Here is a 14,642-nt window from a genome sequence, read left to right as displayed (position 1 = left end):
ACTCCCTCAGCACTGACCCTCCGACAGTACCCACTCCCTCAGCACTGACCCACCGACAGTGCCCACTCCCTCAGCACTGACCCTCCGACAGTGCCCACTCCCTCAGCACTGACCCTCCGACAGGGCCCACTCCCTCAGCACTGACCCTCCGACAGTGCGGCACTCCCTCAGCACTGACCCTCCGACAGGGCCCACTCCCTCAGCACTGACCCTCCGACAGTGCCCACTCCCTCAGCACTGACCCTCTGACAGTGCGGCACTCCCTCAGTACTGATCCTCCGACAGTGCCCACTCCCTCAGCACTGACCCTCTGACAGTGCCAACTCCCTCAGCACTGACCCTCCGTCAGTGCCCACTCCCTCAGCACTGACCCTCCGACAGTGCCCACTCCCTCAGCACTGACCCTCCAACAGTCCCCACTCCCTCAGCACTGACCCTCCGACAGTGCCCACTCCCTCAGCACTGACCCTCCGACAGTGCCCACTCCCTCAGCACTGACCCTCCGACAATGTGGCATTCCCTCAGCACTGACCATCCGACAGTGAGGCACTCCCTCAGCACTGACCCTCCGACAGTACCCACTCCCTCAGCACTGACCCACCGACAGTGCCCACTCCCTCAACACTGACCCTCCGACAGTGCCCACTCCCTCAGCACTGACCCTCCGACAGTGCCCATTCCCTCAGCACTGACCCTCCGACAGTGCGGCACTCCCTCAGCACTGAGACTCCGACAGTGCCCACTCCCTCAGCACTGACCCTCCGACAATGCCCACTCCTTCAGCACTGACCCTCCGACAGTGCCCACTCCCTCAGCACTGACCCTCCGACAGTGCCCACTCCCTCAGCACTGACCCTCCGACAGTGCCCACTCCCTCAGCACTGACCCTCCAACAGTCCCCACTCCCTCAGCACTGACCCTCCGACAGTGCCCACTCCCTCAGCACTGACCCTCCGACAGTGCCCACTCCCTCAGCACTGACCCTCCGACAATGTGGCATTCCCTCAGCACTGACCATCCGACAGTGAGGCACTCCCTCAGCACTGACCCTCCGACAGTACCCACTCCCTCAGCACTGACCCTCCGACAGTGCCCACTCCCTCAGCACCGACCCTCCGACAGTGCCCACTCCCCCAGCACTGACCCTCCGACAGTGCGCCACTCCCTCAGCACTGACCCTCCGACAGTGTGACACTCCCTCAGTGCTGACACTCCGATCGTGCCCACTCCCCCAGCACTGACCCTCCGACAGTGCGGCACTCCCTCAGCACTGACCCTCTGACAGTGCCCACTCCCTCAGCACTGACCCTCCGACAGTGCGGCACTCCCTCAGCACTGACCCTCCGACAGTGCCCACTCCCTCACCACTGACCCTCCGACAGTGCGGCACTCCCTCAGCACTGACCCTCCGACAGTGCCCACTCCCTCAGCACTGACCCTCCGACAGTGCCCACTCCCTCAGCACAGACCCTCCGACAGTGCGGCACTCCCTCAGCACTGACCCTCCGACAGTGCCCATTCCCTCACCACTGACCCTCCGACAGTGCGGCACTCCCTCAGCACTGAACCTCCGACAGTGCCCACTCCCTCAGCACTGACCCTCCGACAATGTGGCATTCCCTCAGCACTGACCATCCGACAGTGCCCACTCCCTCAGCACTGACCCTCCGACAGTGCCCACTCCCTCAGCACTGACCCTCTGACAGTGCCCTCTCCCTCAGCACTGACCCTCCCATAGTGCCCTCTCACTCAGCACTGACCCTCCGACAGTGCCCACTCCCTCAGCACTGACCCTCTGACAGTGCCCACTCCCTCACCACTGACCCACCGACAGTGCCCACTCCCTCAGCACTGACCCTCCGACAGTGCCCACTCCCTCAGCACTGACCCTCTGACAGTGCACTCTCCCTCAGCACTGACCCTCCCATAGTGCCATCTCACTCAGCACTGGCCCTCCGACAGTGCCCACTCCCTCAGCACTGACCCTCTGACAGTGCCCACTCCCTCAGCACTGACCATCCGACAGGGCCCACTCCCTCAGCACTGAGACTCCGACAGTGCCCACTCCCTCAGCACTGACCCTCCGACAGGGCCCACTCCCTCAGCACTGATCCTCCGACAGTGCCCACTCCCTCAGCACTGACCCTCCGACAGTGTGACACTCCCTCAGTACTGACACTCCGACAGTGCCCACTCCCTCAGCACTGACCCTCCGACAGTGTGACACTCCCTCAGTACTGACACTCCGACAGTGCGGCACTCCCTCAGCACTGACCCTCCGACAGTGCCCATTCCCTCAGCACTGACCCTCCGACAGTGCCCATTCCCTCAGCACTGACCCTCCGACAGTGCCCGCTCCCTCAGCAATGTCCCTCCGACAGTGCTCACTCCCTCAGCACCGACCCTCCGACAGTGCGACACTCCCTCAGCACTGACCCTCCGACAGTGCCTGCTCCCTCAGCACTGACCCTCCGACAGTGCCCACTCCCTCAGCACTGACCCTCCGACAGTGCCCATTCCCTCAGCATTGACCCTCCGACTGTGCCCATTCCCTCAACACTGACCCTCTGACAGTGCCCACTCCCCCAGCACTGACCCTCCGACAGTGCCCACTCCCCCAGCACTGACCCTCCGACAGTGCCCACTCCCTCACCACTGACCCACCGACAGTGCCCACTCCCTCACCACTGACCCTCCGACAGTGCCCACTCCCTCAGCACTGACCCTCTGACAGTGCACTCTCCCTCAGCACTGACCCTCCCATAGTGCCATCTCACTCAGCACTGGCCCTCCGACAGTGCCCACTCCCTCAGCACTGACCCTCCGACAGTGCCCACTCCCTCAGCACTGACCCTCCGACAGTGCCCACTCCCTCAGCACTGACCCTCCGACAGTGCCCACTCCCTCAGCACTGACCCTCCGAAGGTGACCACTCCCTCAGCACTGACCCTCCGACAGTGCCCACTCCCTCAGCACTGACCCTCCGACAGTGCCCACTCCCTCAGCACTGACCCTCCGACAATGTGGCATTCCCTCAGCACTGACCATCCGACAGTGAGGCACTCCCTCAGCACTGACCCTCCGACAGTACCCACTCCCTCAGCACTGACCCTCCGACAGTGCCCACTCCCTCAGCACCGACCCTCCGACAGTGCCCACTCCCCCAGCATGACCCTCCGACAGTGCGCCACTCCCTCAGCACTGACCCTCCGACAGTGCGGCACTCCCTCAGCACTGACCCTCCGACAGTGCCCACTCCCTCAGCACCGACCCTCCGACAGTGCGGCACTCCCTCAGCACTGACCCTCCGACAGTGCCCACTCCCTCAGCACTGACCCTCCGACAGTGCGCCACTCCCTCAGCACTGACCCTCCGACAGTGCCCACTCCCTCAGCACTGACCCTCCGACAATGTGGCATTCCCTCAGCACTGACCATCCGACAGTGCCCACTCCCTCAGCACTGACCCTCCGACAGTGCCCACTCCCTCAGCACTGACCCTCCGACAGTGCCCACTCCCTCAGCACTGAGACTCCGACAGTGCCCACTCCCTCAGCACTGAGACTCCGACAGTGCCCACTCCCTCAGCACTGACCCTCCGACAGGGCCCACTCCCTCAGCACTGACCCTCCGACAGTGCCCACTCCCTCAGCACTGACCCTCCGACAGTGTGACACTCCCTCAGTACTGACACTCCGACAGTGCCCACTCCCTCAGCACTGACCCTCCGACAGTGTGACACTCCCTCAGTACTGACGCTCTGACAGTGCCCACTCCCTCAGCACTGACCCTCCGACAGTGCGGCACTCCCTCAGCACTGACCCTCTGACAGTGCCCATTACCTCAGCACTGACCCTGCGACGGTGCCCACTCCCTCAGCACCGACCCTCCGACAGTGCGACACTCCCTCAGCACTGACCCTCCGACAGTGCCTGCTCCCTCAGCACTGACCCTCCGACAGTGCCCATTCCCTCAGCATTGACCCTCCGACTGTGCCCATTCCCTCAACACTGACCCTCTGACAGTGCCCACTCCCTCAGCACTGACCCTCCGACAGTGCCTGCTCCCTCAGCACTGACACTCCGACAGTGCCCATTCCCTCAGCACTGACCCTCTGACAGTGCCCACTCCCTCAGCACTGACCCTCCGACAGGGCCCTCTCACTCAGCACTGACCCTCTGACAGTGCCCACTCCCTCACCACTGACCCACCGACAGTGCCCACTCCCTCAGCACTGACCCTCCGACAGTGCCCTCTCACTCAGCACTGACCCTCCGACAGTGCCCACTCCCTCAGCACTGACCCTCTGACAGTGCCCACTCCCTCACCACTGACCCACCGACAGTGCCCACTCCCTCAGCACTGACCCTCCGACAGTGCCCACTCCCTCAGCACTGACCCTCTGACAGTGCCCACTCCCTCACCACTGACCCACCGACAGTGCCCACTCCCTCAGCACTGACCCTCCGACAGTGCCCACTCCCTCAGCACTGACCCTCCGACAGTGCCCACTCCCTCAGCACTGACCCTCCGACAGTGCCCACTCCCTCAGCACTGACCCTCCGACAGTGCCCACTCCCTCAGCACTGACCCACCGACAGTGCCCACTCCCTCAGCACTGACCCTCCGACAGTGCCCACTCCCTCAGCACTGACCCTCTGACAGTGCCCACTCCCTCAGCACTGACCCTCCGACAGTGCCCACTCCCTCAGCACTGACCCTCTGACAGTGCCCACTCCCTCACCACTGACCCTCCGACAGTGCGGTGCTCCCTCAGCACTGACCCTCCGACAGTGCAGTACTCCCTCAGCACTGACCCTCCGACAGTGCCCACTCCCTCAGCACTGACCCTCCGACAGTGCCCACTCCCTCAGCACTGACCCTCCGACAGTGCCGACTCCCTCAGCACTGACCCTCCGACAGTGCCCACTCCCTCAGCACTGACCCTCCGACAGTGCCCACTCCCTCAGCACTGACCCTCCGACAGTGCCCACTCCCTCAGCACTGACCCTCCGACAGTGCCCACTCCCTCAGCACTGACCCTCCGACAGTGCCCACTCTCTCAGCACTGACCCTCCGACAGTGCCCAATCCCTCAGCACTGACCCTCCGACAGTGCCCACTCCCTCAGCACTGACCCTCCGACAGTGCCCACTCCCTCAGCACTGACCCTCCGACAGTGCCCACTCCCTCAGCACTGACCCACCGACAGTGCCCACTCCCTCAGCACTGACCCTCCGACAGTGCCCACTCCCTCAGCACTGACCCTCTGACAGTGCCCACTCCCTCAGCACTGACCCTCCGACAGTGCCCACTCCCTCAGCACTGACCCTCTGACAGTGCCCACTCCCTCAGCACTGACCCTCTGACAGTGCCCACTCCCTCACCACTGACCCACCGACAGTGCCCACTCCCTCAGCACTGACCCTCCGACAGTTCCCACTCCCTCAGCACTGACCCTCCGACAGTGCCCACTCCCTCAGCACTGACCCTCCGACAGTGCGGTGCTCCCTCAGCACTGACCCTCCGACAGTGCAGTACTCCCTCAGCACTGACCCTCCGACAGTGCCCACTCCCTCAGCACTGACCCTCCGACAGTGCCCACTCCCTCAGCACCGACCCTCCAACAGGGCCCACTCCCTCAGCACTGACCCTCCGACAGTGCCCACTCCCTCAGCACTGACCCTCCGACAGTGCCCACTCCCTCAGCACTGACCCTCTGACAGTGCCCACTCCCTCAGCACTGACCCTCTGACAGTGCCCACTCCCTCAGCACTGACCCTCCAACAGGGCCCACTCCCTCAGCACTGACCCTCCGACAGTGCCCACTCCCTCAGCACTGACCCTCCGACAGTGCCCACTCCCTCAGCACTGTCCCTCCGACAGTGCCCACTCCCTCAGCACTGACCGTCCGACAGGGCCGACTCCCTCAGCACTGACCCTCCGACAGTGCCCACTCCCCCAGCACTGACCCTCCGACAGTGCCCACTCCCTCAGCACCGACCCTCCAACAGGGCCCACTCCCTCAGCACTGACCCTCCGACAGTGCCCACTCCCTCAGCACTGACCGTCCGACAGGGCCCACTCCCTCAGCACTGACCCTCCGACAGTGCCCACTCCCCCAGCACTGACCCTCCGACAGTGCCCACTCCCCCAGCACTGACCCTCCAACAGTGCGGTGCTCCCTCAGCACTGACCCTCCGACAGTGCCCACTCCCTCAGCACTGACCCTCCGACAGTGCGGCGCTCCCTCAGCACTGACCCTCCGACAGTGCGGCGCTCCCTCAGCACTGACCCTCCGACAGTGCGGCGCTCCCTCAGCACTGACCCTCCGACAGTGCCCACTCCCCCAGCACTGACCCTTCGACAGTGCCCACTCCCTCAGCACTGACCCTCCGACAGTGCCCACTCCCTCAGCACTGACCCTCCGACAGGGCCCACTCCCTCAGCACTGACCCTCCGACAGTGCGGCACTCCCTCAGCACAAACCCTCCGACAGTGCCCACTCCCTCAGCACTGACCCTCCGACTGTGCCCACTCCCCCAGCACTGACCCTCCGACAGTGCGGTGCTCCCTCAGCACTGACCCTCCGACAGTGCCCACTCCCTCAGCACTGACCCTCCAACAGTGCCCACTCCCCCAGCACTGACCCTCCGACAGTGCAGTACTCCCCCAGCACTGACCCTCAGACAGTGCACACTCCCTCAGCACTGACCCTCCGACAGTGCCCACTCCCTCAGCACTGACCCTCTGACAGTGCCCACTCCCTCAGCACTGACCCTCAGACAGTGCCCACTCCCTCAGCACTGACCCTCCGACAGTGCCCACTCCCTCAGCACTGACCCTCCGACAGTGCCCACTCCCTCAGCACTGACCCTCCGACAGTGCCCACTCCCTCAGCACTGACCCTCCGACAGTGCCCACTCCCTCAGCACTGACCCTCCGACAGCGCCCACTCCCTCCGCACTGACCCTCAGAGAGGGCCCACTCCCTCAGCACTGACCCTCCGACAGTGCCCACTCCCTCAGCACTGACCCTCCGACAGTGCCCACTCCCCCAGCACTGACCCTCCGACAGTGCCCACTCCCTCAGCACTGACCCTCCGACAGTGCCCACTCCCTCAACACTGACCCTGTGCCTGGAAACGATAAAAATCTTACAATTGACATTGACTCTGGTATTGAGTGATTTCTCCTCATTCCTCTCCATAATCCTCCCGACACACTGATAGACTCCCGCGTCTGACATTGTGATGTTCCTGATGACCAGGGAACCATTTGGAAATTTCTGAAAACGCCCTGTGGAGGGGGGAGACAGGATATTGGAGATGTCAGATATTTATGCTCAGAGCACCCTGCACAGTTCCAGTCTCTGTATCCCTCAGTCAGACCCACACTCGGAGAACCGTGCACAGTTCCAGTCTCTGTATCCCTCAATTAGACCCACACACGGAGCACCCTGCACAGTTCCAGTCTCTGTATCCCTCAGTCAGACCCACACTCGGAGCACCGTGCACAGTTCCAGTCTCTGTATCCCTCAGTTAGACCCACACTCGGAGCACCGTGCACAGTTCCAGTCTCTGTATCCCTCAGTCAGACCCACACTCGGAGCACCGTGCACAGTTCCAGTCTCTGTATCCCTCAGTCAGACCCACACTCGGAGCACCGTGCACAGTTCCAGTCTCTGTATCCCTCAGTTAGACCCACACTCGGAGCACCGTGCACAGTTCCAGTCTCTGTATCCCTCAGTCAGACCCACACTCGGAGCACTGTGCACAGTTCCAGTCTCTGTGTCCCTCAGTCAGACCCACACTCGGAGCACCGTGCACAGTTCCAGTCTCCGTATCCCTCAGTTAGACCCACACTCGGAGCACCGTGCACAGTTCCAGTCTCTGTATCCCTCAGTTAGACCCACAGTCGGAGCACTGTGCACAGTTCCAGTCTCTGTATCCCTCAGTCAGACCCACACTCGGAGCACCGTGCACAGTTCCAGTCTCCGTATCCCTCAGTCAGACCCACACTCGGAGCACCGTGCACAGTTCCAGTCTCCGTATCCCTCAGCCAGACCCACACTCGGAGCACCCTGCACAGTTCCAGTCTCTGTATCCCTCAGCCAGACCCACACTCGGAGCACCGTGCACAGTTCCAGTCTCTGTATCCCTCAGTCAGACCCACACTCGGAGCACCGTGCACAGTTCCTGTCTCCGTATCCCTCAGTCAGACCCACACTCGGAGCACCGTGCACAGTTCCAGTCTCCGTATCCCTCAGTCAGACCCACACTCGGAGCACCGTGCACAGTTCCTGTCTCCGTATCCCTCAGTCAGACCCACACTCGGAGCACCGTGCACAGTTCCTGTCTCCGTATCCCTCAGTCAGACCCACACTCGGAGCACCGTGCACAGTTCCAGTCTCTGTATCCCTCAGTCAGACCCACACTCGGAGCACCGTGCACAGTTCCAGTCTCCGTATCCCTCAGTCAGACCCACACTCGGAGCACCGTGCACAGTTCCAGTCTCTGTATCCCTCAGTCAGACCCACACTCGGAGCACCGTGCACAGTTCCAGTCTCTGTATCCCTCAGTCAGACCCACACTCGGAGCACCGTGCACAGTTCCAGTCTCTGTATCCCTCAGTCAGACCCACACTCGGAGCACCGTGCACAGTTCCTGTCTCCGTATCCCTCAGTCAGACCCACACTCGGAGCACCGTGCACAGTTCCAGTCTCTGTATCCCTCAGTCAGACCCACACTCGGAGCACCGTGCACAGTTCCAGTCTCCGTATCCCTCAGTCAGACCCACACTCGGAGCACCGTGCACAGTTCCAGTCTCCGTATCCCTCAGTCAGACCCACACTCGGAGCACCGTGCACAGTTCCAGTCTCCGTATCCCTCAGTCAGACCCACACTCGGAGCACCGTGCACAGTTCCAGTCTCCGTATCCCTCAGTCAGACACACTCTCAGAGCACCGTGCACAGTTCCAGTCTCTGTATCCCTCAGTCAGACCCACACTCGGAGCACCGTGCACAGTTCCAGTCTCCGTATCCCTCAGTTAGACCCACACTCGGAGCACTGTGCCCAGTTCCTGTCTCCGTATCCCTGAGTCAGACCCACACTCGGAGCACCGTGCACAGTTCCTGTCTCCGTATCCCTCAGTCAGACCCACACTCGGAGCAGCGTTCCCATGGTCCCCTGGTGGAAGGCTACAGACTGTGAGGGTCTGAGCTGACCGTTCCCGAATCACTCACCATTCCGAGTCTGGAGCACGTCCCACGAATCCCGGATCCAGGTGACTGTGGGCTGAGGGATTCCTGTCACCGTACACCTGAGAACACCATCCATCCCCTCATCAAACTCCCGAACAGGATCGATGTTGGAAACAGACACAGGTGCTGGGGGAGAAAAGGACGAACAGGAATATTTACTGGAGAGTTCACCCTGTCCCCACCCGGAGAGAGCAGCTCCCAGTGCTCAGTGAGTGGGAGAAACCATCACTCCCCCTGAACACAGAGAACACTTGGCAGGACAGACCAAAACCCCTGGACAGAGAGAAATCACCTCCTCGTGAACATCACTGAGGGAGGGCCGCACTGTCACAGGGACAGGACTGAGGGAGGGCCGCACTGTCACAGGGTCAGGACTGAGGGAGGGCCGCACTGTCACAGGGACAGGACTGAGGGAGGGAGGCACTGTCACAGGGACAGGACTGAGGGAGGGCCGCACTGTCACAGGGTCACACTGAGGGAGGGCCGCACTGTCACAGGGACAGGACTGAGGGAGGGCCGCACTGTCACAGGGACAGGACTGAGGGAGGGCCGCACTGTCACAGGGACAGGACTGAGGGAGGGCCGCACTGTCACAGGGTCAGGACTCAGGGAGGGCCGCACTGTCACAGGGACAGGACTGAGGGACTGCCGCACTGTCACAGGGTCAGGACTGAGGGAGGGAGGCACTGTCACAGGATCAGGACTGAGGAAGGGCCGCACTGTCACAGGGTCAGGACTGAGGGAGGGAGGCACTGTCACAGGGTCAGGACTGAGGGAGGGCCGCACTGTCACAGGGTCAGGACTGAGGGAGGGCCGCACTGTCACAGGGTCAGGACTGAGGGAGGGAGGCACTGTCACAGGGACAGGACTGAGGGAGGGCCGCACTGTCACAGGGACAGGACTGAGGGAGGGCCGCACTGTCACAGGGTCAGGACTGAGGGAGGGCCGCACTGTCACAGGGTCAGGACTGAGGGAGGGCCGCACTGTCACAGGGTCAGGACTGAGGGAGGGCCGCACTGTCACAGGGTCAGGACTGAGGGAGGGAGGCACTGTCACAGGGTCAGGACTGAGGGAGGGCCGCACTGTCACAGGGACAGGACTGAGGGAGGGAGGCACTGTCACAGGGACAGGACTGAGGGAGGGCCGCACTGTCACAGGGACAGGACTGAGGGAGGGCCGCACTGTCACAGGGACAGGACTGAGGAAGGGCCGCACTGTCACAGGGTCAGGACTGAGGGAGTGCCGCACTGTCACAGGGTCAGGACTGAGGGAGGGAGGCACTGTCACAGGGACAGGACTGAGGGAGGGAGGCACTGTCACAGGGTCAGGACTGAGGGAGGGCCGCACTGTCACAGGGTCAGGACTGAGGGAGGGCCGCACTGTCACAGGGACAGGACTGAGGGAGGGCCGCACTGTCACAGGGTCAGGACTGAGGGAGGGCCGCACTGTCACAGGGTCAGGACTGAGGGAGGGCCGCACTGTCACAGGGACAGGACTGAGGGAGGGCCGCACTGTCACAGGGTCAGGACTGAGGGAGGGCCGCACTGTCACAGGGTCAGGACTGAGGGAGGGAGGCACTGTCACAGGGTCAGGACTGAGGGAGGGCCGCACTGTCACAGGGTCAGGACTGAGGGAGGGCCGCACTGTCACAGGCTCAGGACTGAGGGAGGGCCGCACTGTCACAGGGTCAGGACTGAGGGAGGGAGGCACTGTCACAGGGACAGGACTGAGGGAGGGAGGCACTGTCACAGGGTCAGGACTGAGGGAGGGAGGGCCGCACTGTCACAGGGACAGGACTGAGGGAGGGCCGCACTGTCACAGGGTCAGGACTGAGGGTGGGCCGCACTGTCACAGGGTCAGGACTGAGCGAGGGCCGCACTGTCACAGGGTCAGGACTGAGGGAGGGAGGCACTGTCACAGGGTCAGGACTGAGGGAGGGTGGCACTGTCACAGGGTCAGGACTGAGGGAGGGAGGCACTGTCACAGGGTCAGGACTGAGGGAGGGAGGCACTGTCACAGGGTCAGGACTGAGGGAGGGAGGGCCGCACTGTCACAGGGTCAGGACTGAGGGAGGGCCGCACTGTCACAGGGACAGGACTGAGGGAGGGCCGCACTGTCACAGGGTCAGGACTGAGGGAGGGCCGCACTGTCACAGGGTCAGGACTGAGGGTGGGCCGCACTGTCACAGGGTCAGGACTGAGGGAGGGCCGCACTGTCACAGGGTCAGGACTGAGGGAGGGTGGCACTGTCACAGGGACAGGACTGAGGGAGGGAGGCACTGTCACAGGGTCAGGACTGAGGGAGGGAGGCACTGTCACAGGGTCAGGACTGAGGGAGGGAGGCACTGTCACAGGGTCAGGACTGAGGGAGGGCCGCACTGTCACAGGGACAGGACTGAGGGAGGGCCGCACTGTCACAGGGTCAGGACTGAGGAAGGGCCGCAGTGTCACAGGGTCAGGACTGAGGAAGGGCCGCACTGTCACAGGGTCAGGACTGAGGGAGGGAGGCACTGTCACAGGGACAGGACTGAGGGAGGGAGGCACTGTCGGAGGGTCAGTGCTGAGGGAGTGGGCACTGTCGGAGGGTTGTTGATTGGCTGTGAATGTTTGGCCCCCCCTGACTGGGAGCTCGGTGCTAGAGCAGTGAAGACAGTGTCAGTTGTTGTTGTTTTGGTGGTCCTCCTTACCTCCCTGTCTGACCTGGGTTGACCTCCTGACCTGTCCGAGTCGGTTTTCCGCGAGACACGTGTACACTCCCCAGTCACTCAGATCGTGAACTTTAACCTGTCCGAGGGAGAGTGGGCAAAGGTCAGAGACGTTACACAGCTCCGCCCCCACCCTGCCCCTGGGGGGGGTCGGGGTGACCCTGAGAGGGGCAAATACCAAGGGACAAGGAAACCCCGAGAGAGCAGCTCGTCTCGAATACCCCGTCACCCGTCTGCTGTATCCCAGGATCCCTCAGTCACAGGAGGTCCAATCAGAACCCCCGTACCCCCCAGGGCACCATCTCCCCCCGTCACCCCCCTCTCCCCCCCGTCACCCCCACTCCCTTCCCCCGACATCCCTTCTCCCCCCGTCACCCCCTCCCCCGTCACCCCCTCCCCCATCACCCCCTCCTCCCGTCATCCCCCCTCCCTCCACCACCCCCCTCCCCCGTCATCCCCTCCCCCGTCACCTTCCTCCCCCGTCACGCCCCTCCCCACGTCACCCCCACCCCCATCACTCTCACCCTGTCACCCCCTCCCCTTCACACCCTCCCCCAGTCACCCCCTTCCCCTATCACCCCCCTTCTCCCGTCACCCCCCTTCCACGTCACCCACCTTCCCCCATCATCCCCTCCTCCGTCACCCCCTCCACCCTCCCCCTCTCTCCCCGTCACCCCCCTCTCCCCCGTCACCCCCTCTCCCCCATCACCGTCACCCCCTCACCCCTCACCCATCACCCCACCTCTTCCCCCGTCACGCCCCTTCCCCTTCACCCCCCTCCCCATCGCCCCGTCCCCATCGTCCCCTTAACCGTCCCCGTTACCCCCCTCCATATCACCCCCAGCCTCTGTCGCCCCCCCCGTCGCCCCCTCCCCCTGTCACCCCCTTCCGCCGTCGCCCCGTATCCCCCACCCCCGTCAATCCGTCACCCCCCTCCCCTGTCACCCCACCCTTCAACCTCTCCGCTGTCACCGAGACTGGCAACAGATATTCTCAGGGAATTCCCCGGGAGAAATGTGGAGGCTCTTTAGGGAGATCTTGCTGTGAGCGTTGGACAGGTTCGTCCCACTGAGGCAAGTGAGGGAACCTTGGGGACAAGGGATGTGGTACATCTGGTCAAGAGGAAGATGGAAGCTGACTGAAGGTTGACCAGGCAACGATCAGACAGAGCTGGAGAGGGTTACAAGGCTAGCCAGGAAGGAACTGAAGACTGGACTGAGGAGAGTGGAGAGGGGGCATTTAGCGGGTAGGATGAAAGGAAAACCCCAAGGCATACTGTGAGGAACAAGTGAGTGGCCAGACTGAGGGCAGGACCGGTCAGGGATAATGGAGGGAACTTGTGTCTGGAGTCAGAGGAGGGACGGGAGGCCCCTTAATGAAAACTTTACCTCAGTATTCACGACTGAGAGGGACCGTGTGGTTTGTGAGGACAGCGGGGAACAGGCTGATATGGGATTAAAGGTTGGTGTTAGGATGGAGGATGAGCTGGAAATTGGGAAAACCAGATGGATAGATAAATCCCCTGGGTCAGATGGGATATACCAGCGGATACTACAGGAAGCGAGGGAAGAGATTGCTGTGCCCTCACTTCGGGATACACAGTGGCTCAGTGGTTAGCACTGCTACCTCCCAACACCAGGGACCCGGGTTCGATCCCACCCTCGGGTGTCTGTCTGTGTGGAGTTTGCACATTCTCCCCGTGTCTGCGTGGGTTTCCTCCGGGTGCTCCGGTTTCCTCCCACAGTCCAAAGATGTGCAGGTTAGGGTCGGATTGGCCATGGGAAATTGTCCGATAGTGTCCAGGGATGTGTAGGTTAGGGTGGATTGGCCATGGGAAATTGTCCCATTGTGTCCAGGGATGTGCAGGTTAGGGTGGATTGGCCATGGGAAATTGTCCCATAGTGCCCAGGGATGTGCAGGTTAGGGTGGATTGGCCATGGGAAATTGTCCCATAGTGCCCAGGGATGTGCAGGTTAGGGTGGATTGGCCATGGGAAATTGTCCCATAGTGCCCAGGGATGTGCAGGTTAGGGTGGATTGGCCATGGGAAATTGTCCCATAGTGCCCAGGGATGTGCAGGTTAGGGTGGATTGGCCATGGGAAATTGTCCCATAGTGCCCAGGGATGTGCAGGTTAGGGTGGATTGGCCATGGGAAATTGTCCCATAGTGCCCAGGGATGTGCAGGTTAGGGTGGATTGGCCATGGGAAATTGTCCCATAGTGTCCCGGGATGTGACAAAACACAGTGATGAGGGTAGAGCAGTGGATGTGGTGTATATGGATTTCAGCGAGGTGTTCGGGAAGGTTCCCCAGGGTAGGCTGATTCAGAAAGTAAGGAGGTATGAGATCCAGGGAAATCTGTCTGTCTGGATAGAGGATTGGCTGGCCCAGAGAAGACAGAGGGTGGTGGGAGATGGCAAGTATTCAGCCTGGGGCTCGGTGACCAGTGGGATTCCACAGGGATCTGTTCTGGGACCTCTGCTCTTTGTGCTGTTTATAAATGACTTGGATAAGGAAGTGGAAGGGGGGGGGTTAGTAAGTTTGCCGATGACACGAAGGTTGGGGGAGTTGTGGATAGTGTGGAGAGCTGTTGTAGGTTCCAACGGGACACTGACAGGACACAGAACTGGGCTGAGACGTGGAAAAGTGGGAAGTGATTCACTTTGGAAGGTGGGATTT

At 62.1% G+C, this 14,642-nt stretch overlaps 1 protein-coding gene across 1 annotated transcript in view; it reads right to left on the bottom strand.

Annotated features, from left to right (window-relative positions):
• Positions 1 to 14,642, bottom strand: part of LOC140458966 (hemicentin-1-like) — a 169,207-nt gene that overhangs the window by 93,281 nt on the left and 61,284 nt on the right. The window contains exons 13-15 of the mRNA XM_072553703.1: positions 11,947 to 12,043; positions 9,243 to 9,386; positions 7,159 to 7,296 (exon numbers count right to left, since the gene is read on the bottom strand). Coding sequence (XP_072409804.1) covers positions 7,159 to 7,296; positions 9,243 to 9,386; positions 11,947 to 12,043 — 379 coding nt within the window. The remainder of the gene's footprint in view (positions 1 to 7,158; positions 7,297 to 9,242; positions 9,387 to 11,946; positions 12,044 to 14,642) is intronic.

This window comes from Chiloscyllium punctatum, chromosome 34 (genome assembly GCF_047496795.1).
Source record: "Chiloscyllium punctatum isolate Juve2018m chromosome 34, sChiPun1.3, whole genome shotgun sequence".
Classification (NCBI taxonomy): Eukaryota; Metazoa; Chordata; class Chondrichthyes; order Orectolobiformes; family Hemiscylliidae; genus Chiloscyllium; species Chiloscyllium punctatum.
This window is presented reverse-complemented; position numbering and strand designations above follow the sequence as displayed.